Source organism: Castor canadensis, chromosome 12, assembly GCF_047511655.1.
Source record: "Castor canadensis chromosome 12, mCasCan1.hap1v2, whole genome shotgun sequence".
Classification (NCBI taxonomy): Eukaryota; Metazoa; Chordata; class Mammalia; order Rodentia; family Castoridae; genus Castor; species Castor canadensis.
The window spans coordinates 59,847,045-59,868,278 of NC_133397.1; the positions used below are offsets into that span (position 1 = coordinate 59,847,045).

The window sequence follows — 21,234 nt, forward strand, 5'->3', positions numbered from 1 at the left end:
GGGTGCAGCAATGTGGCACAGATTTCTCTCCTATAGGTTTCTTATATCTGTATTTGACATGTGAATGTGAACTGCCCATCTCTCAGAGGGAAGCCCTCAACTAACTATGTGTATCTAATCTGCCTGTCATCCATCTGTCATGGGGCACCTATCATACCAGCATTTCACAGATCCACTATAAGATATGTCAACCCTGAGTCCCTGGGAAAGGAAGGCATAAATGTGTGCTCGACATTACCTGGGGGTGCCAAGGTGACCTGCCAAGACTGAGTCTAAAGTTGAGCCCATGTTGTCCAATCTTTGACCTTAGAGTGAGCTGAGGGCTCCTAAAGCAGATGAGAACCTCTACACGTGCCTGCTCTCTGCCCCAGGCATATTGACGCTGTGCAGCTAAATAGTGAGCTTGGAAGGCATTCGTGCATGAATTAAAAACAAAAGCCACATCTTACTAAAGTTGTTTTAATGCATTCATACCAAGACCTTGGTAAACCTTGATATTGAGCCAAGCTTTAGAACCACTTAACTCCTTCTTAGGGCTCCAGTACCTGCACAATTGTGGGAACAAGAAAGTTTCCAAAATAGAAGTTTGTAGATCAGCAACAAATAAGATAAAGTTTTCATCTTTAGCAAATTTGGCTCACCAGTTTACGTTTATAGAACAGCGCAGAAAAATAAATTAAGCTGCAATTCACCTCCAAGACCTCTTTAGGCATTTATTGGTTTGCCCAATGACAGTTTCTACTTTCTTCCTCTGATGAAAACACTTTTTAAAATTGTTTATGTAACTTCTGAAAATTATTTTAAATAGTATAAAAAGATGGAGATTCTATTTTTAGCTCTAAGTTAAAAAGAAGGCAATTTCCATCTGGGAGATGGAGAAGAAATGATACAGGTAGCTGTATTTGAACTGGGCTTTGAAAAATGAATAGCAATTTGCCAATTAGAGAAAGGCAGTACAGAGACACTCAGGCATGAAATCTCTTGAATATGCAGGAATGTGGGAAGTCTGGTGTAGCCCAAATATAGATGCAAGGCATATGGGACAGCTACATCTAGGGAAGCTGAAAATATTATTATTATAAAGAAACCAAGAGGCCATTTCAAAGAGTTCGAACTCTGTATTAAGGAAAGCTTCTAAGCGTAGGAGAATCATGTTTATTTACATAATGTTCTTTAGGAAAATGGAGAAAATGCACTGAAATATTACAGACCCCTGACTAGACAGGTCAGTTGCACAAATGAGCTGAGTTATGATCTCAGGTTGGAGATCTCAGAATTGCAGAGTAACGTGGATTTGGTGAGAGTAGCTCACAGCATGGTAAGCCTAAGCAAGTGTTACAATGGGATCAGTAAAGGTAAGGAAAGGAAACTGTTCCCATATTCCTACAGGAGCTGAAATCTGGAAAGCCAGGCATACACACAGTATCATCTGTGGTCTTGCTGATTTAAGGGATTATTCTTTTCCTGAATTTGCACAGTGCCAATGCATAAAATAGCCACACCCATAGCTTTCACTGGACCAGAAGTTATCAAAAATCACTCAATTTTGTTGTGATACCTGTGACTTCAACAGGTGATGAGTCAGACCAAATCCATGTTAAAAGCCTTGCTAACCAGGCAGCTATTTCAAAAGTCTTCCTGGTAAACTAGGTGGTGGGGCAGATAGAGGAAAGGGAGAGAGATAAGTGTTGGACTCCACCTGAGCACACCTATTTTGAGTAAAGCCAGTCAAGTACAAATATAAGAGTGCTGCTCAATGAAGTCCATGTTTGCCTGCTTCTCTGGTTCATTACACTCCTGAAAACATGAAGTTCACAGTAAGTCGATTTTTCTCTTAATGTAGTATCATTTAATTAGAGAAGGCTCATATTCTGAGTTAAGGAGTTCTGCTTCTTGTAACAATATCACCGTAATGGAAAAACTTTGAAAAAAATAATCTCTCTTTCATATTCATAGTATTTATACACATCTCTATAGAGCAGGATAATTATACTGGGATTAAACAGCTGCCGAGCCTATTATACAAAGCTATGTTTGATAAAATTACTTTGTACATCAATGGGTTGAAGTCTCTACACTGAACAAGTATTGCCTAAGCCCTAGAAAGTGCCTGACCTTTCCTCATTCTTGGTTTCCTCCTTTACCAAAACTCCTCAGCATATTCAGCTTATTATCAAAACAAGATGTGAGAGACTCATTGCACGCTTTGCAATTAGTCACATGGATGTCCAAGTAAGAAAGGTTGGCCTTGGGCCCTGTCCATGGCATTTCCATGAGGAAGCACCTGAACATGAAGCTGGTGGAGCCTCTCACCTGCATTCCAGGCTCATGCTTGGGAGAGTAGAAGTGCACCCCAAAATTCTGCCAAAAGGCCATTGGTACTGAGGTTTAGACAACAGGATGTAAAGGGGCTAGAAACAGATGAATATTTTCATGCTTCAACAATATGACAGTGGATTCTGCTTTATAACGGGGTTGCAAATAGATAATGATCTAGAAATAAGTCTTATTAATAGCAGCAAGATGGGGCAGGGAAAGCAGTAGGGATTCCAGATATTGGTCAGAAGACCTGATTTCTCTCCTGTTCTGCCGTAAACAAGAGATATGCCATTAGCCAAATCACCTAACCTCTACAGCTGTTTCCTCCTGTGTACAAGGATTACATTGCACTACAAGTTCTGTAAACTTTCTTCTACTCCTTACTTTTTATGGACTAATTTTAACTGTTCTCAAAATACTAATAAAAATAATAGAAACTTCTTTAGCTAATTAGAAAAGTAATTTTTAAAAAGTAAGTTTTCTATTAGGAGGAATGCATCCCAGATCAAGTAGAAAAATTAACTCATGACATTTTTAGATGTTATTTTTCAGAACTTGTAAGTCATTCTCATACTATGTATGTAATCATTTTAAAATTTACTCTTCATCACTTTTTCATAAGATCTAAGTTCAAAATTCTAAAACTATATACTATAATTGTAGAATTACTTACAATAAATCAATAATCCTATGTTATTAAAATTTTCGTTGGTTAAAATACAAGGTAGAAGAAGAAAACGAATCATTCAACACACTGGTAAAAATGGTAAATATTTTTCATAAGCCTGATGAAGGCGAAGCAGAGAGCATCATTCTGCCACGTAACCATGGGCCAACGTTATTTGTTATTTCAGATGGTCTTTATTGGACTCCTTGGACTCTTCCTAGCTCCCGGCCTGGCTTATGTAAGTCTCACTTTTTAAGGTTTGTTACCAAATGCATTTACAAAGTAATGTGTATTAATCATTTTTAATTTCTTATAAATTTCAGAATATCAACGTCAATGATGACAACAATGTTGCTGGAAGTGGGCAGCAGACAGTGAGTGTCAACAATGCACACAACGTGGCAAATGTTGACAACAACAATGGATGGGACTCCTGGAACACCATCTGGGATTATGGCAATGTAGGTAGCCAACATGAAACTTTCACTCCTTAAAAACATGGTATCTTTTTTAAGAAAAAAAATAATGTGTCAGCTAACTGCACATAAGCATAATATTTATGAGTAGAAATGCCTTCTTTCACCTAATTTTACTCTCTAGATAGAGCTACTATTAATAAGTGTTGTGTAAGCAGTTAAAATTCAAACCAACAAATAGGATATACTATGTCCAAAAAATTATGGTGATATAAAACAAATTTCAACATCCTTCTGTGTGGTCTGCAGATAGCTTTGATGGCAAACACAATATAATACATAACTGCTAAAGCATAGCCTGTCTCATTCTGTCTTCAGTTTCCTCCTAAAAGGGTAGAAATTGATTCAAAAGGACCAAAGGAAATGTAAATGATAATAGCAATTGGTAAGAGAAGGGGAAAGAGTTGACTTTATCTGGGAGACCCTACCCTGCAATTACAAGCTCTTTGTATGGAACAAAATTTGTTCTTTTAAAAAACAAATTCTTTATTGTTTCACTTTATCATCTGATCAGTCAGGAGCATAATTCCTGCCATACCTGCCTTCTTGAAATGTTGTAAGGATCAAAGGAGACTAAAATGTGATGGTTTTTAAAAATTCATTTCAGTAAACAAGCATAAGTTGAGTATCTCCTGTCAAGCTAGAACTGAAGATAAGGCCATGAGTTAGATTCTCCATCTCCACCCTACGAGTTTGCAGTCCATCTTTCCTAGCATTAGCAACAGACATGATCACAAGACATGCCAGGTCCAGTGCCCTCATCCCAGCTCAGCATGGTCTTGGAGCCTTACATCTCTCAGCTGGTAGAACTGACTTCTGCTCAGCAAGCTCCTTGGGAAATATATACTTCACTGTGTACTGTCTTCTTTAACAGAGCTTTGCTGCGACCAGACTCTTTGCCAAGAAGTCATGCATTGTGCACAAAATGAACAAGGATGTCATGCCCTCTATTGAAATTCTTGATGCACTGGTCAAGGAGAAAAAGGTAAAAACAAGTCTTTTGCTTTCTGGGGAAAGGAGGTCTCATGACCTCCATAAATAATGAGAAGACCACAGTCATTCCACTTTGTCCACAGTATGTTGTAGCGTAAGGCACAGGGGTGAGAGTGATTGAAAATCAATTGCCTGAGGGAAGGAGGCAGCTTCCACCACATGAAGTGCTGTGGCTCACACCTACGGCTAAAGAACAGAGCTGAACACCTGATAACCTTGACTGTCAGAAGAGCAAAATTCTGTTTGCATCAACGCAAGCCTTTTGGACTTCTCCAAGGACATTTTTTCTGCAAGAGTTACTAAGAGTTATCAGATTTAGCAGATTAAAATTAAGAATTACTATTAAGTTTGGATTTCAGATAAACAATGGATCCTTTTTTCGTATATGTATGTTCTATATAATATTTCGGATATTCTTACACTAAAAAATAATTTGCTGTTTACCTGAAAATCAAATGACATTGAACATCTATATTTTATCTGGTAACAATTATTGAAGTAAATAGGAAAAGGGAATCAGTGGTTGTTTATTTTTAATTTTTATTTATTTATTTTTTGTAAGTTCTAGGGTTGAACTTGGGGCCTTACACTTGACAGACAGATGCTTTACCATTTAAGCCATGCTCCCAGCACTTTTCACTTAGCTTATTTTTGGTGTAGGCTCTCATTTATACCTGGACTGGCCTAGACTGTCATCTTCCTATTTACGCTTTCTACATAGCTGAGATGACAGACAAATGTCAACACATGCAGAGACTGGTTGACATGGGGTCTCCCAAACTTTTTCCCAGGCTGCCCTTGAATCCTGATCCTTCTAACTCTGCCTCCCCATCATTTTTTTAATTGTCTGAGTTCATATTTATAAATGAATACCTTTCATTGACAAGGTAAAGAAAGTAAAAAGACTACATTCTCAGAAATTAATCATTATAACCCAACCCAAGGAATCTAAGACAAGCAAATGGGGTCTAAACTTCAGAATAAATTTAGTCTTAGAATTCTGTTTCAATGAGTAGCTGAGGTTTCAAACCATCTCATTCCCTTGGGACACTAAGAAATTCTGAGCTATACAGAGCTCAAAATAGCTCTTCTTCACCTTGAGTATGAAAAAATTACAGCCCATCAAACCCCTGTTGGCCTTGCATCACCGCAATCAACTAACCACTGAGCATGGCACTTACTATTTTTCTTTCCATTTGTCTTCTTCACACTCAGCTTCAAGGTAAAGGGTCAGGGGAACAGTCTACCAAGTCCCTGATATTCTCCGTCAACTCTAATAGCATTGATGACCTGAGCCAGTTTGGAACAAACATTGCTAGCATGTGCAAGGGGCTTCCAACATACTTGGCTGTGGAGGTTCCAGGTGAGTACCTTGCTATCGTCCACTCTGCATTAGAACTGTAGTTATCAGGTTGTCTTGAGCATGTCCACAGACGGCACAATCACACGGGGGTGGTCATCCCAGTTAATACTTGTTTAGTGCTTACTCTATGCCTGCCACTGCCCCACATGCCTCAACTGTGTTGGCTCATTTTGCTCCTATAGTAGACATATACTACAGGTGCTATTGTGACAGAGAGAGGTCACCAAGCCCTTGCCTGGGTCTATCTGGGATATTTTGACTTGGATTCTGTGGTTGTAAATGTCATAGATTACTGCCTTTCCCAGATATACAAATGAGAGATTTTATCATAGATGATTGATACATAGATAGATGTTGAAAATAGTGCATAACTAGTTTGAAAATTGTCTGACACTCTTTCACCTACCCCAAAGCAGTCCTTGAAACATCATTGATACAGACTTCTTTTCTTTTTATCAGGAGTAAACCTGCCTTTTTACTCAGAAAACTGCTACAGTGCTAATATACTCTGGATTCTGAACATTTCCTTCTGTAGAACATCAGTGGAAAATTAGAAGCTGTCTTGAATTTAGTCATCAGAGTGTACTATGTAATAAAACAAGTCACTTTAAACAGACATTTTGAAAATGTTTCCTGTAAGTTATGTTTTGTTTCTTTAAGTTTCAATAAACTACCTTAGCACTGAAATCTGTTTATTTTTTTGCTCTGCTTATTTTTCAACTTTTAAAAAATTTTTTTAAGTTTTATAAACATGTCCTGGTATCTAGTTCAATTTTAAAGGCGGCCTGGCACTCCATTGCTCTAATAGCTGTACAGGAGGAAACAATCTTGGCAGGATTCCCTCTCCAAATCATTAAAAAAAAAAAAATCAAGCTTCTCACTTTTAAAACTACTGTAAATTTTCACTCCAAATAACAAATGCAAATAGTTTCAAGATCACATTTTCTAAAAGGCTTATAACAAAATGCTCCATTTCCTGTCCCCCTTTCTGCTTGTTCCCATCTCTTTCATCTATCTTAGCTGTCATCTACACAGGGTTTCTAAATGATGCTCAACATTTTGACTCATCAGTCTCAGCCAATATCCAGTGACTTTCCATTTTAGAGATGAGACTTAACTCTCCAACATTAATTATCTCAAGGTAGCTAGTGATCTCCCCTTTCCTCCTTTTAGAACCCTTCATTTTCCTTCTAAATGATTGCACTCCAGTCTGCCTGCGCAGCTGTTACCCTGGGGACAGACCTGAACTGTCAGCCTAAAATTCCCTTTGCCTTTTGTCTACATTGGTATATCAGTCAGGATTCTCCAAAGAAACAGAAGCAGTAGGGTATGTATTGCTAGGAGCCCATGGAGAGAACACATTTTCTTTGAGATGGGGTTGGGGGGAGAGACAAACAGAGAGGTAAGTATTTTAAGGAATTGGCTCATGCAGTTGTGGGGTCCTGTTAAAAGCAGACCAGCACTGGAGGTCCAGAGAACTGACCTTGTAGTTTTGAATCCCAAAGAAGTTTCGAGTCAGAATTCTTTCTTTGGGGCACCTCAGTCTTTTCCCTAAATGCCTTCAGTTGATTAAATGAGGCCCATCTACCTTATGAGGGTACTCTGCTTTACTCAAAGTCTCCCATTTAAACAATAATCACACCTAAAATTTACCTTCAAAGCAACATCTAGGTTGGTACTTAATGAAAACAACTGGCCACTATAGCTAAGCCAAGATGACACAAAGCTAAGCCCATCATTTTGGGGCCACTCTTTCCGTGATGTTGTGTTTTCTTTTCCTGGCTTCCTCTTTCGTTTTGGTGTAGTTCCTCCAGCACCGTTTGGAGAAAGTAGGCAAGGCAGGTATATTTCTGCACATGTCAGGACATGTCTTATTCTATCCTGACATTTCATCAATAATTTGGAGGTAGGTATAATTCTGGGTTGTAAATAATTTTCCTTCATAGGGTCCATTTTCAGCCTTCTTCAGGTGTCACTGTTGAAGAGTTTGAGGATACTCTGATTCCTCATTTTTCCTATGCACCCTGATTTTTCCCTCTAATATCTTATAAAATCTTTCTGTCCCAAATGCTCCAAAGTTTAGTAACGAACTTGGCCCAGGTCTATTTTTAGCCCTTGTTCTGGGCTCTCAGAGGGTCCTTTCAAACTAGAAACTCATTCTAGGAATTTGTTGTTGTTATGGTCTCTCTATTTTCTCTGTTCTCCAACTCTGTAATTCTCTTATTCCGGTAGAGTTTGGGCCTCTTGTGCTCGTCCACTCTTTTGCTTGTGTTCTTGATTTTTCTTTTACATTATGTTCTTTCTTGCTCTACTTCCCAAAATGTCTCCAAACCTATTTTCCAATTATTCTGTTCAGTTTTTTTTTCAATGTTACTGTTGGGCTCTAATTTCTAAGAGTTCCCTCTGGATATTCCTTTTTCTAGCATCATTCTCTTAGTTTATGGAAGTAATATCTCTCTTAACACTCTGAAAACAGCAATTTGGGGAGGGGGGTACAGAGAGTTTCTTCTTTGAACTGTCTATGTTACCAAAAAGTATTTTTCTCTATGTGCCTTTTTTTCTATCCATCTTTCGATCAGTCTTTCTGTGAATGTCTGGTAGCCCTTGCTTATCTGTCTACAGAGATTTGACAGAGGGAAACCAAGAATCTGATTTGAAGCTCTAGGTTTCTGGCTGCAATGATCTCCTTCAGGCTCCACTGCAGGGTGGTTGGGCTGCTAGTCTTTGAGAAATCTCTGCTGTCAGTATGTTCAGGTCTGTCCTATTGGGCTGACAAATTCCCTGTAGAACTGTCTCAGTCTCCTGCTTGGAAGGTAAAGATCTGCTACCAGCACTCTGGGAACCCACTGAGGGAACAGGGCCCAAAGTCTGAGCATTGAGCATTGCTCAGTCTGTACCCTCTTTATTTCCAGTAAGGTACTGATAACCTCAGCTATCCCTAGTGTCTCCTGGCTCAGCAAACCTCTGTTTTATGCTCCTCAGAGAATGACACCCCAATCTTCTGCTGAGGTTGAAGAAGACTGACCATCCAAAGGCATCAGGGGTTCTAACTGCTTTTTATACAGCTTTCAAATCCCCTTGTTAAGTTAGCGCTATGCTTTATCCCTCAGCACTAGAGGGTGTGCAGTGCATGTTACCATGGCTCCTGGGTCCCATTGTCAGCTGTGATGCAGCTTCCAGTTCTTACATTTGTAGATGCTGTTCCCTCATTCTCCTTTTCCCATTCAGGTATGTCTTGTCATTGTTCCCCAAACTTTGGTTTTGGTGGGGTTTTGTAAGGATGAACTTAGATGGGTTCCATCCACCATCTTTTTTCTTTTTTTTTTTTAATTTTGTTTACTATTAGCATACATTAATAGTACAAGGGGGTTCCATTGTGATAATGACACAGATGCATAGTATACTTTGAACAAGTTCACCCTCTCTATTCTGTCCCCTTAAACCTCCTTTCTCCTCCCCCATTTAGTAGAGTATTTGATGGGTTTCATCATGCTATCTTCATATATATAAATGTATAATGTAAGGTGCTTCAATCCGCTTTTCCCCCCCATCCCCCCGCAGTACCCTCTCCTTTCCTTTCCTCACTCCTGCTCATCCTCTCCCCATACAGGTCCCTTTCATACTCAAGTCCCACTGTTATAGTCATCATCGTTTTAGGTCTAGATTCCACATGAGTGAAAACATGTGATATTTGGTTTTTTAGAGCTTGGCTTAGCTATTTAATTGTATGTGGTAAGGGGTTTCATCATGGCATTCCCATGCATGAACACAGTGTACTTTGATCATCTTTATGTCATGCTACACACACCTGTCCAATGCAGGATGAATTCTTCTCCATCTCCACTAGCTCCTTTCATGATGATCTCCAAAGAATTCCTAGTTGGGAAATCTCAACAGCTTTCTGTTCTTATTTTCTCCAGCTTGCTGTCCCAATTGGTACTCACAACTCTACTCTCCTAGAAATGTCTTTTTGGGGGATGGGCAGTACTGAAATTTGAACTCAAGGGCTCATGCTTGATAGGCAGATACTCTATCACTTGCACCACTCCTCCAGCCCTTTTTGCTTTAGTTATTTTTCAAACAGTCTTGTGTTTTTTGTCCAGACCAGCCTGGACCCTGATCCTCCTATTTATGCCTCCAGAATAGCTGGGATAACAGGAACATGCCACCATATCAGTCTTATAGGTTGTGATGGGATCTCACTAACTTTTTGCCCAGGCTAGTCTCAAACCTTGATCTTCCTAATCTCCATTTCCTGAGTCACTGGGATTACAGACATATGTCGTTGTGCTGACCTCTCTTAGAAATGTCTCATACCCCCCTCCCATTTTCTTTTTGAGGCAGAGTCTCACTATGTAGATAAAGACCAACTTAAACTCAAGATTCTCCTGCTTCAGCTTCCCAAGTGCTGGGAGTATAGGCATCACATCCAGTTTATTTTCATTTTTGGTACCTTTTTCTCAATTACGCTTTGGCATTCCTGAGTTCCATCCTAAACCCTCATTTCTTATCACTATTTTTATTTAGTCCCAGGTACTATTTAAACACATCCATAGCTTCAACTCACACACTCACCACTTCAAAGTTCTTCTACCCAGTCATTGGTCCTGAGTGTAAAATTCATACAAGTATCTTCTGGATTATAATTTTCATAACAAAAATATGAAGAAATGGTATCAATTAAGGGTGAAGGAGAATGTATGGGAAAATTTAAACAAAAGTTATAAAAAGATGTCTCGGAGAGGAAGGGTGTCACCAAAGTAGTATGCATAGCTATACCACAGCTCATACACTGGAAGCAATGAAGACTAGGAAATGTAGTTGCTATAATTCTATGTCAGGAGAACATGATTTATGGGGAACTACTAACATGTAGAAAAGTCATTCTAAAATTCTCTACCGAATATGCATTGGGTATTGCAGTCTGTTGGATTGGGATGTTTCTTTCCTTGTTTTCCTTTTTCCCACAGTTCCTGAATTGGGTACATGAGTAAGAACTGTGTTTAAGCTGACCCCATTACTTACTAAGTTAGTAATGAATTCCCACCATACTTCCGTTTTACAGTTTTCTGTTCAGACTGCAAATTATAGAGCCTCTTTACCACTCAAAGTTTTCTCTCTGCCTTGGAGCAGATCTGATTTCTACAGGACAGTTTTCCAAGTATGGGTCTTTATTTCTTCTTGTTGGCTCTTATATTTGTAATAATTCCATTGAGTGTTTCCTCCATTTCAGCCTAAGAAAATAATTCCCCTGCACTAAAGAGGCCCTTAGTATTCTTTATGTGTTTATTTACTGACTCCACTATTTTCTTTGGGTTAAAGTCACAATTTAAGTGCCTAAATTCATGATATGACAAAGAAGGCATAGCCACCCATCTTCACCCTGATGAGAAATACAGTGGAGAGGAAAACAAATCCTGGGATTACAGCACCAGCCATGCCTTGAGCTCTACCTATTCTGAAAGGAGTCTGCTCTTGCTACAGGAATCAATCCCAAACCCAGGGGACTACAAGACCCTCTTATATGAGAAACATATGTTACTTTGGCCACAGGAAGGGAAAATGCTTTTAAATATGAGATTCCAGATTCTACTTCTTAAACACCCATCTTGGTTGGACACACACTTACTTCACTCTGAAATCTGTTCCAATTCTGACTGAGTCCCTAAAGGACTCAGTGCTCAAAGGGCAAGTCATCAGATAAATGCCTATCTTGTAACTAACTCTAGCTCTGGTCCCAAACCCTTCTGTGCCCTGGTGAGCTCTGACGATCTGAATAGGGGCAAGAGTCCTGGGGATCCCTTTCATACAAGCTGGAGGCAGCTTAATTTACTTCAGTGTTAGTCTTACTACCATGGCTCTTTCATGATCACTTTGGGATCTCTTAGTGAAAGGATATATTTTTGCCTCCCGACTAAACTCTTACAGCCCAGGTTATATTCATTTGTGTATATTCAGTATAGGCCTGGAACCTGACATATAGTAAATACCCCAAAACTTTTTGAATAAATAAGTGAGTTTAGGAGGAATAATAAGAGCTCATTTCTACAGATTCCAATGTCTCAAAAACCAGTAACAGAAAGAAGGATCACTGGTTATTAAATGCACTCAGACATTCCATTAGAGTTTAGCTATCTAGCATTCTTGGCTAGTGGTAACAGCATTGTTGCCAATACATTATTGACAGCCTTAAAATATGCTTTCTATTTGTTTTCTGTATGCATCCTAGGAACCCATCATCTCCCAGTAGTTCCTGGATAAGACAGAATCTTCATCTTTGCGTTTTTCAAGGTTGATAATATGAAAATCCATAGTACAAAAACAGCTTTGTTCAGTAGTAGTAGAAAAATCAAATGCTCTGCAAGTGGTTCTTCTAAAATCTATTCCCATCTCTAGAAGAAATTCAAATGTGATTTCCCAGAATCTCCCAGTAGCAATAAAAGCCAACATGTATTGTGTTCTTCCTGAGACCACACGTGACATATATTATCTCATTGAAACTCCTCAACAACCCAGTGAGGTGGTAATATTAATAATTTCCATTCTTCAGCTGGGAAGTTGAAGTAAGGGTAGGTCAAGGAACTTTCACAGTCAGCCAGTTTGTGCCAATAGAAAGTTGCTTTGCCCAAATACTCTGATGTGAGATTGACCTGTTAATCAGCATGTCACCCTGCCTAGAGCTCAAACGGTTTGTGGGAATTACCATTAATTCTATATATTTTAATAGATCTCTTTGGGGAAGAGGAAGGTAGGAGACAAGGAAGGAAACAAGACTGGTCATATAAGACAATATTTAACTGTGTGTCCCTCAAACCCAACACCCATTTCTGGTATTCTACAGATATTTGTACCTTGAAAAAGCTCCATTATTATTCAACAGTAAGCAAGTGTCCCTGTCCCAACCCTCACAGCACCCCTCCACATCCTCATTCACACATATATGCTCACACATTCTCCAAACTACTAGTCCCTCTTGCAACTTGAACTATACCATTTGGACAGTGGCCATTAGCAAAAGGATTGAAGAGCCCATGGACTTACCAGGTCTCAGTACATTTTCTCTGGTATCTTCAGTTACAAATTGGTCTGGGGCCTCTAAGACCATAGTCTTAAATATGCCAGAGCTGGGCAGAACTGGCAGGACCAGCTTAAATTGGGCTTAAGCTTAGCTCTGTGCTGGCCTTCACTTGTCTAATGCAACCATCCACTGGAATCTTCAGGCTCATTAGGACCCTGGACTGTATTGAACCACTGCAGCCATCATCTGACTTTTGACTTTGATTGGCCTAGTCTGTGTTCTAGATAAAATGAACTGTTTGTTCGGCAAGGCTGTAGGTCCTTTTAAGGATCTGGAATGGACTTTTTAGGATATGTTTTCATAAACTATGGATTATTCTCTTGACTAGATTCTTCAAAGCATGTATTCTTCAGAGGGCTTGCCTGTGGTTTAGGATGCCCTGGGATGGTTCATGGCCTTAGCTGTGCTGGGTTGGGAACCAAATTAGACAGAATTTGTTTCTGGGCTGATATATACTCATATATGATATGAATTCATTTTTTTGTGGAAATTTTTGTCAAGAGTTGGGTTGTGACCCATCTTGAATGGGTTTTATTTCTGCATTAGAGTGATTGCTAACAAGACTCTGGCCTGGGGGTTTGAATTCCTCTTACTTGAATTAAGAGCCAAACTAGAATTTATTTTTAAGATAGACTTGGCTAGGCTGTTTCTGGGCTGAAGTTGTAGATGGCCTGGCCTGTGGGATACCCTCAGGACATCTCGTTGTACTCCACGGTTCTGCCTCTGGGCTTAACTTTATTGCTGGTACATTTGCTTTTCTTATCTTCAAGTCATTGCTCAGTTGACTCAGATTCTTTAGAAATTTTATGGTTATACATGATAAATTGCTTCTGAGAACACTCTCTTGACTTTTTAACAGATGGTAAACCCAGGGACCAGTAAGACCTCCAAGAACATACAAATAATGACACTACTTGATTAATATAAAATTTACCAGAGAGAATCAGATGTATTCACATTGTGGCAAATATTTCCAAGGGAAAAATTTCCCAGATTTTCTTGAGTAGTCCATGTTATATGGCATCTTTTCCAGAATCTTTGCCAAGAACCCAGACAAGAACATTTAGATGTGCAGTGAGATTCTTAGAAGGTCAGGTGGCAGTGTTATCAGGGCAGCAAGCTTTGTGTTTGACAACTTAATAGAAGGGACTGGGTCACAGGTGTCAGAAGGTGGGGGCAAGTAAGGGAGAGTGAGTCAACGAGCTGAGAGACAGACAGCTGGTATTTGGTAATTCCTGTCTCAAAGAAGGAAATGTCTCTCATTCAGTTACAGTGATTAGAGTGTAGGGCTAAAGCTATGGGATTTTCAGTGTAGTAAGACAAAATCTCCTGTATTGTGGAAGGCCAGAAGCTTAAAACGCCTGAGACCCTTCTATGGCAAATGAAACATTTGACCAGTCACGAGTTATCCCTTATTCTTATATCTCCTTGAAAGAGAAGTGTCCCCTTCCTACTACCCAGTAACATACCTTGCTCTACTCCACTTGAATACTCCTTGGTGACACAGTGACACATTGGTCAAATCAATGGGGTTTTCTCAGGGTTTATTCTTCTGACTTGCACAGCATGTGGCGTTGTTGACTGCTTTCTGCTCCAAAAAACTCTTTCATACCTTGGCTTTCACATGCATGGTTAATTTTCTCCTGTGCATCTTCAACTCCAAAAATATCTGACCAGAGCTTGCACATCACCATGTTGCTGGTTCTTCCACTGTCAGGATTTCATTCCAAAGCTCATGTATATATCTCTATGGACTTTGGGAAGGCTGATCAGTCTCCTCCAAAACATTGGGGTCCTTGGAAGGGCTAGAAAACAGGACACTCTCAGTTCAATTAGATCATTGAGAATCACTCAAATGGATGATAACATCTGGACAGGGGACTCGACATTTGGATGTCCCTGATACCTGAAATTAATCTGGGAAATGTTAACATGAACCCATTCCTGTTCCCAAGTCCTGCTCTATCCTCCAGTGACCAACCTCTTCCCACCTCTCCCATGGCCTTACATGCACTAAGTATGAGATTGTTACATCCTCCAAACCAAAGACAGCAGTTGTTTCTAACTCAGGATAGCTGACAATGTCACTTCCCCCACCGAGCTATGGTGCTGGGATCAGAGGTTTCATTTACCATCATTAGAGACTGTGGATATCTTTACTCTATTTCATTCTTCCAAGGAAATAATCATATCTCTGTAAGTCAATGTCAAGTTTTCTTCATGGGAAAGTTTGGGAGACATTTCCCTACAGTGAGTGAAGCGAGTATATTCATGCCATGTAAGTGGCAGCCAGAAATGAATTTCTCTGGGGTAGAGAGAGAGAGAGAAGTATAGAGCCATTTTAAAATGTAGAGATGGTCAACTTGTATCACTAGACCGCATTCTAGAATCTTGTAAGAAAGGCAGAGGTAGCTGGTACACTCAAATATCTGAGTCGCTCCAACTACCTTTCTGTCCTCTAAGGGACCATATTTGTCCTAGGAGATACTCTTTCACCTTCTTCTCTTCCCCATAAATGTATTTCACATGGGATATACTTTCCCTCTGGAATCTGCACGTTTGCCTGTCTTTGATTTTGGCATTTCTAACTTGAAGAGTTCTAGGAAGACACCATTTGGCTGCCTCCCAGGCTAATGTCCTGTAAAATTCTCAAACATTCCTTCATCACCCCAACTCTTCAACAACCTAAGAAAGTCCTGAGGGACATTCCTAACTTTTGTCCTTTGTTTGGAGGATGTAACAGCTAACTCCCTGATTCCTTCTGTCCTCAGCTCCCTTCAGCGACATTCAAGCCCTGTTCCTTTTCCCTGCTAACTCCACAAGCCCTCTTTACTACTTTATCCTCAAATTCCTTTTCTTTCTTGACCAGTTCCTGCTGGGGTTTTGGCCTTCATTTACTCAGCCAATTTCTGTAGATTTTTCTCTTTCTTAGCATAGAGCTGCAGTGCGGTCACATGGGCTTTCCCTATTTTGAGGAGGTAGAAGGTACAGAAAAGAAAGGTTTGGATAGATTAGAGTTTTTTTTATTATCCCCCTCTGATTACTTTTTCAGAGGCCTCTCTATAGAAAGCTCTCCAGTCTAGAAAGGCAAGCATAAGACTTCCCTGCCAGTCTCAAACTGTTTGAACAGTCTACACTCTTGTAAGCTGTTTACTTCCTCTGTCCTACATCAAAGATCAGAGTAAAAGTCAAAGTTCACAGGCTGAAAGCAAGAACTGTTGTCACAGATCCCTAAAATATGGGAATGGAGACAATCTAGAGAGCTCAACTATTCCAAGCAGGGAGCAGCCTGGAGTGCCACCCTCCAGCATTGTGTTGTTCTGCTTTCAACCAAACTCCAACAATCTCCTTTATGATCTACTCTGACTATGTAAGGTCACTTGGATGATTCAGATGACAAAAGGCTTGTTTTCCCCTACTTAATTTGCACAATGGCTTATATTTGCAAAGGTCCCAGCCTGGAGTCAGAGCTACTGTGCTTGGAGGAAATGAGTTCTCATCAAATATTTATAGTTACTGTCTCCGCAGATGTAACTGTATCCATTGAGAGAATGGAGAAGTGGTCATGGAAAAGAAAAAGACGGGAAAAGAAAACAAGCGCAATTTACCTGAAAATGGCGAGGAAAAGGATTGTTACACTCCACATTAGCATGCCTCCCTCCCCCAGCCCGCCCCCCGGCCCTCCCCCTGTCCCCCACCCCGCCCCCCGGCTCTCCTTCTCCCCCTCCCACCACCACGCTCTCACGTCCCCAGAACCGTGCTTTCGTCGTCTTTGGCCACAAGGTGGCACTCGTTGGACTTTCTTCCCCCCCAAAAATAAGACCAGGGGGAGGGGGGGAAAAGGAGAAGGGAGGGGGGAAAGGAGAGGGGAGGGAGCAGAGGCAAAGCACTGCCCTAACCAAGAACAATTTGAAAACCCACCCCATAATACTTAAAATCTGGGACAAAGAACCGTCAAGACGGAACTGCTTCAATTGCAAAACTTCGGCGCAGCCTGGAGATCGGCCCGGCGGCCCGAGCCCAAAGCAGCCCCTTTAAAAAAGCGGAGTTCGGTACTGGGATTCTTGAAATCTGAAACCTAAAAACAGAATCAAAGCGGAAACCAGAAAGAAAACCTTGAACTCCTCCAGACAATTGCTTCTGGGGAGTTTCAAGGGAACGAGGGAGAATCGAGGACCCGAGAGCAGGGACCCTCGGATGGCGCGTCCCTGAAGGTCGTGGCGAGTTCGCGGAGCGTGGGAAGGACCCTACTCTCTCCCTGGGCTGCGGTCATGGCCACCGTGGAGCAGAAAGCCCTTGGCATTGGCTTCAAGTGGAGCAGAAAGCCCTTGGCCTTGGCTTCTTTAGCCACTTTTGTGCTCCTCTGCGCCGGGCACGGGGGACGCAGGGAGGATGGGGGTCCAGCGTGCTACGGGGGATTTGACCTGTACTTCATTTTGGACAAGTAAGTACCTCGATTAAGCTAGTGACGATGCTTTCTCCCGGGCAGGGCAGGGCAGGGCTGGTGGGCCGGGTCGCTCTGGGACTGGCACGGGTCTCCAGGGACCAGCGGGACCGTGGGAGGTGGCGGCGGTGAGCGCTGCGCCTTTGTTGGGGAGCGCTCCTCCCATCCCTCGCCTGCGCTGCGAGCCCGCAGGGGAGGCGACGCTGCTGATTGTTTGGGACACTCACTTTTCTGCCTTGTGTGCTGCCTGTGACCCAGGAGCGTGTCAGGAGCTTGGAGGATGCTGTTGATTTACTCGTGTTTGTGACTCCATCCCATTTTGGTGAGAAAGGCTTGACCAGACGCAGCACTTGCACTTCTAAAGTAACAGGCGTGGGCATCTCAAAGCCACTCGTCTCTTTTTAAAAACGCTGTCCCGCAGAATGCATCACCTTTGTTCTTAATAATATAATGCACGTTCTGCCTGGTCACTTAGTGAAGATAGTAAGGCAGGCTTTCTCAGCCTCGTCACTACTGAGATTGAAGGTTGGTGATCGTTTCGGGGGTGTCTTGTGCGTTGTACGATGTTTGTATGGCAGCATCCCTGGCCTCTACCACGGTGCCATTCACATTTCCCTGCTGCTCCATTAGTGGTGACAACCAAAATCTCTCCGGACATAACCAAATGGCCTCAGCGAGACCCCAGGTGGAGGCGAATTCATGCCCTTGTTCATTTGACAATCCTCCCTCGGCTACCAGGGAGGTGCAGGAGTCCTGGTTTCCTTGTTAAAATGAACAGTGGTTAGACTTTGGGACTCTGCTCAAGAGATTGTTCAACTCTGACCTATTAAACACTCCCCAGAGCCCCACAGGTTTGCCAAGCCACAGTCACGCAATGAAGCTCCATGCTATCTGCTGAAAACCAGCTACAAAAATAAAAAGCCCCTCTGAGATGATCCCTGCTCCTTAAAACTCTGCAAGCATCCCTGGTGCCAGGAGAGGCGCTTGCAGTTACAGTGGTGGGAGATGAATTTCACAGACTGGAAAGTATTTGGGAGTTGGAAAAAGAGTCCTGCAAAATAAGCTGGCTGCTAGACATCAAATGTGCTTTGCAGTTGCTTCTGGAGTTTGGTTTTTCCGTAAAGGCTGTTTTGAACTCCAGATTCTTTGGATGAAAAGTGAGATCTCTTGCTTGCAGATTTATGAGAAGGTGGATACTGAAAATATAATCCGATGCTAAGAAATGGAAATTGTTTTGTTACTTCTAGTGGCTGGGAGCACAAGCTCACATACTCAGGGATGGTGTCTGAAAACACAGAGGCTCATCTTTTGTGCTCTTCAAAAAATAAGTTGTCAGGACATATAGGGAAACTTGAAAAAAATGGACAGAATTACCATTCTTAGAATGGAAGGACTCAATACTATAGAGGTAATCAGAAGTCCCCAAATTAATTTCTAAGTTGAATTAAGCTTCGCAGTTCAAGTCCTGAAAGAATTTATTTGGGTGATGGGAAGAGTTAACATAATGATTCTAGGCTTATGTGAGCGGGGAAAGGAAGCAGGTAAAACATTTTTGGAAAAGAATAATGAAGAAATAATTTCTCTCTAAATAGCAACATGTATTATAAAGCAAATTATTAAAAAAAAACAGGATAGCAAAGTCCAAAGAACAGGTGGACAGAAGAGAACAATTTAGATAGGTGCAAGTACACACACATTTGGTGGAAATGAATTCATTTTTTTTTTAAATTTTTGGCCAAATGATTGATAACATGGGGAAAGAAAAAGGTTAGTTTATACCTTATACCACATACAAAGTAAATTCCAGAAGGAATGAAAATTTAAATATTTAAATGAAATGACTAAAGAACTAGATTATTTTGATGAATATGACTGTAATCTCAGGTTTAGAGCTTGCATGAAAACAATAAAGAAACCATAAAGGAAAATATAAGAGATTTGAATATATTAAAATTTTATTCTTCTGTAGCTAAAAAAATGCCATAAGTAAAATAACAAGTTATAAAAACTTTGCAACATAAATTACCCTCTAAACACTGATCTTACTATAGAAAAAAGTGGTTAAAATAACCTTAATAGGAAAATTCCCTACCCCATCATTTTTAAGATTAAACACACACGTGTGTGTGAAAGTCAATAAGTGAACAAAAAGTTCAATTCCACTGGCAATCAGAAAAATGAAAACAAGATATAATTTTATTAGATTGGAAAAGATTTAAAAAAAAACCAAAACACAACATTCTGAGTTGACCACCTTGTGGGAGCGAGGCACTGCTGTACCTTACTAGGGAAAATATAAATTAGCTTACAGTCTTTCTAGACTTGCACTGTCCAATAGAACTTTCTAGGATGATGGAAATGTTCTGTAACTATGCTGTCCAATAAGATAGCTACTAGCCACAGGTGAGAATTGAGCACTTGAGATATGGCAAGTGAAATTGAGGAGGTGAACTTTTCATTGTATTTAAGTTTATTTAAATTGAAATAGCCACAGGTTCCTTATGAATAGTACAGACGAGAAGACAATTTGGTAACGTGTATTAAATGGTTTTAAAACAGTGGAAGGTCTTCATTTCCATCCCACGATTTCATTTCTTAGAGGAAAAAAAGTCCAAATAGTCACAAAGAAGTGCCTAGACATATGCTCATAGTAGTGATGTTTATGCTAAAAAGCTGAAAATTGAGTAAAGGTCCAACAGGGGATTTAAGTTAGACGTGATAACGCTGAGTATTGAATATGATTGTACATTGAAGTCATATGGCTGCCCCTCACTTGCTTGAAGACAGGGACGTTTTTATGCTGAATAAAAAACTTTCTAAAACATGGTATGATCATGTACACACTTCCAGTTCACTATCTTGAGCCAGAGAATTGTGTGTTTTTTGAGTCCAGAGCTGGGGGCTGGTCCTAGAGGCAGCCATTGCAAACAGGCCCTTGGGTAGTCCCCAAAGACATGGTCTTCTGTCCTAGAAAGAACCTCCTGAGACACTGCTGTCCAGCATCCAACCACAGCAGAGGGGGAAGGGGAAGAACGCTGAGTCAGCTTTTCCTTGGGCTTCTAAGATCCTTTGGCTGGCAGGACACTGACTACAGGCTGAAACCAGGGGCTCACAAGAGACTAAATCCAGCATTCTTCTCCCTACCCCTGAAACTCCCTTTCCCCTTGTGACTGGTTCTCTTTTCTGTGGCATTAAATCCCAGCTCATTTCAGCTGTAAGCAGGATGCATCTCTGGCCTGGACGGAACCCAGATTATACATTTAATGGAACGTCATGTTTTCTCAACCAGGAGCAAAGACTGCGTAATGATAACCTAGAGCACCACAGTAACACAATAGGGCGTTATTAGCGGCTTTGGCAACGGGGCTGCACAAGGCTTTCTACTGATGGAATTTCATGTTCATTTAAACATGCCTTTCTGGTTATAGTCAGGAAAAGTAGATTGCTGGGAATTCAATCAGGGATTTGAAAAGTCAGATTTAGAAGACCTCTGTCCAGAGAAAAATAGTAAAGGAGCAGCAGCTTCTTCTTAGGTCTACCAAGGAGTCTTTAAAGCTTTGAGCAGTCCAGGGACATGAATGTCCCTTCCCGCTCTCGCAGGACCTTCTGTTTTTACAGTACATATTTATGTGTCATGTGTTGGTCTCATATAGAGCTATTAGTCACTTAATGGAGAATGTGGATTTTCCATCTTGGATCTCAGGGAAGTGCTGGCTATGGTATATGTGCCCTAAAGACTTCAAAAATAGAATGTGGGGAAGAAAATAGGAGAGTGGAGAAGGGGGTGGGCTGAAGGGTGGGAGGAGGCACTGAACAACTTTATTTATAGCACTTTCCAAAGTCAAAGCCTGTCATTTCTTTCCTGCACCCAATAAATCCTTACATGTGAAAGGG

General features: G+C 40.9%; 3 protein-coding genes across 4 annotated transcripts in view; 2 read left to right on the plus strand and 1 right to left on the minus strand.

Moving 5' to 3' along the window:
- Gkn2 (gastrokine 2) overlaps positions 1-18,093 on the minus strand; it is a 40,779-nt gene extending 22,686 nt beyond the window's left edge. Inside the window, exon 1 of the mRNA XM_074049877.1 lies at positions 17,568-18,093. Within this exon, the coding sequence (XP_073905978.1) occupies positions 17,568-17,720 (153 nt within the window). The 5' untranslated portion in view covers positions 17,721-18,093. The remainder of the gene's footprint in view (positions 1-17,567) is intronic.
- Gkn1 (gastrokine 1) lies at positions 3,147-6,425 on the plus strand. The gene is made up of 5 exons (XM_020177422.2): positions 3,147-3,224; positions 3,310-3,447; positions 4,337-4,447; positions 5,671-5,818; positions 6,278-6,425. The coding sequence occupies exons 1-5, from the start codon at positions 3,147-3,149 to the stop codon at positions 6,370-6,372; spliced, it is 570 nt and encodes a 189-aa protein (XP_020033011.2). The 3' UTR covers positions 6,373-6,425.
- The window catches only part of Antxr1 (ANTXR cell adhesion molecule 1), a 218,450-nt gene continuing 213,963 nt past the window's right edge, over positions 16,748-21,234 (plus strand). For both annotated transcript variants that reach the window (XM_020177429.2, XM_074049876.1), the window contains exon 1: positions 16,748-17,340. In XM_020177429.2, the coding sequence (XP_020033018.1) occupies positions 17,168-17,340 (173 nt within the window). In that variant the 5' untranslated portion in view covers positions 16,748-17,167. The remainder of the gene's footprint in view (positions 17,341-21,234) is intronic.

Excerpts from the sequence above, each read along its gene's own strand:
- Gkn1 (XM_020177422.2), top strand. The coding sequence starts at position 3,147 with ATGGGCCAACGTTATTTGTTATTTCAGATGGTCTTTATTGGACTCCTT. Across the intron at positions 3,448-4,336 it reads CCATCTGGGATTATGGCAAT|AGCTTTGCTGCGACCAGACT; the intron begins GTAGGTAGCCAA and ends CTTCTTTAACAG. Across the intron at positions 5,819-6,277 it reads CTTGGCTGTGGAGGTTCCAG|GAGTAAACCTGCCTTTTTAC; the intron begins GTGAGTACCTTG and ends TCTTTTTATCAG.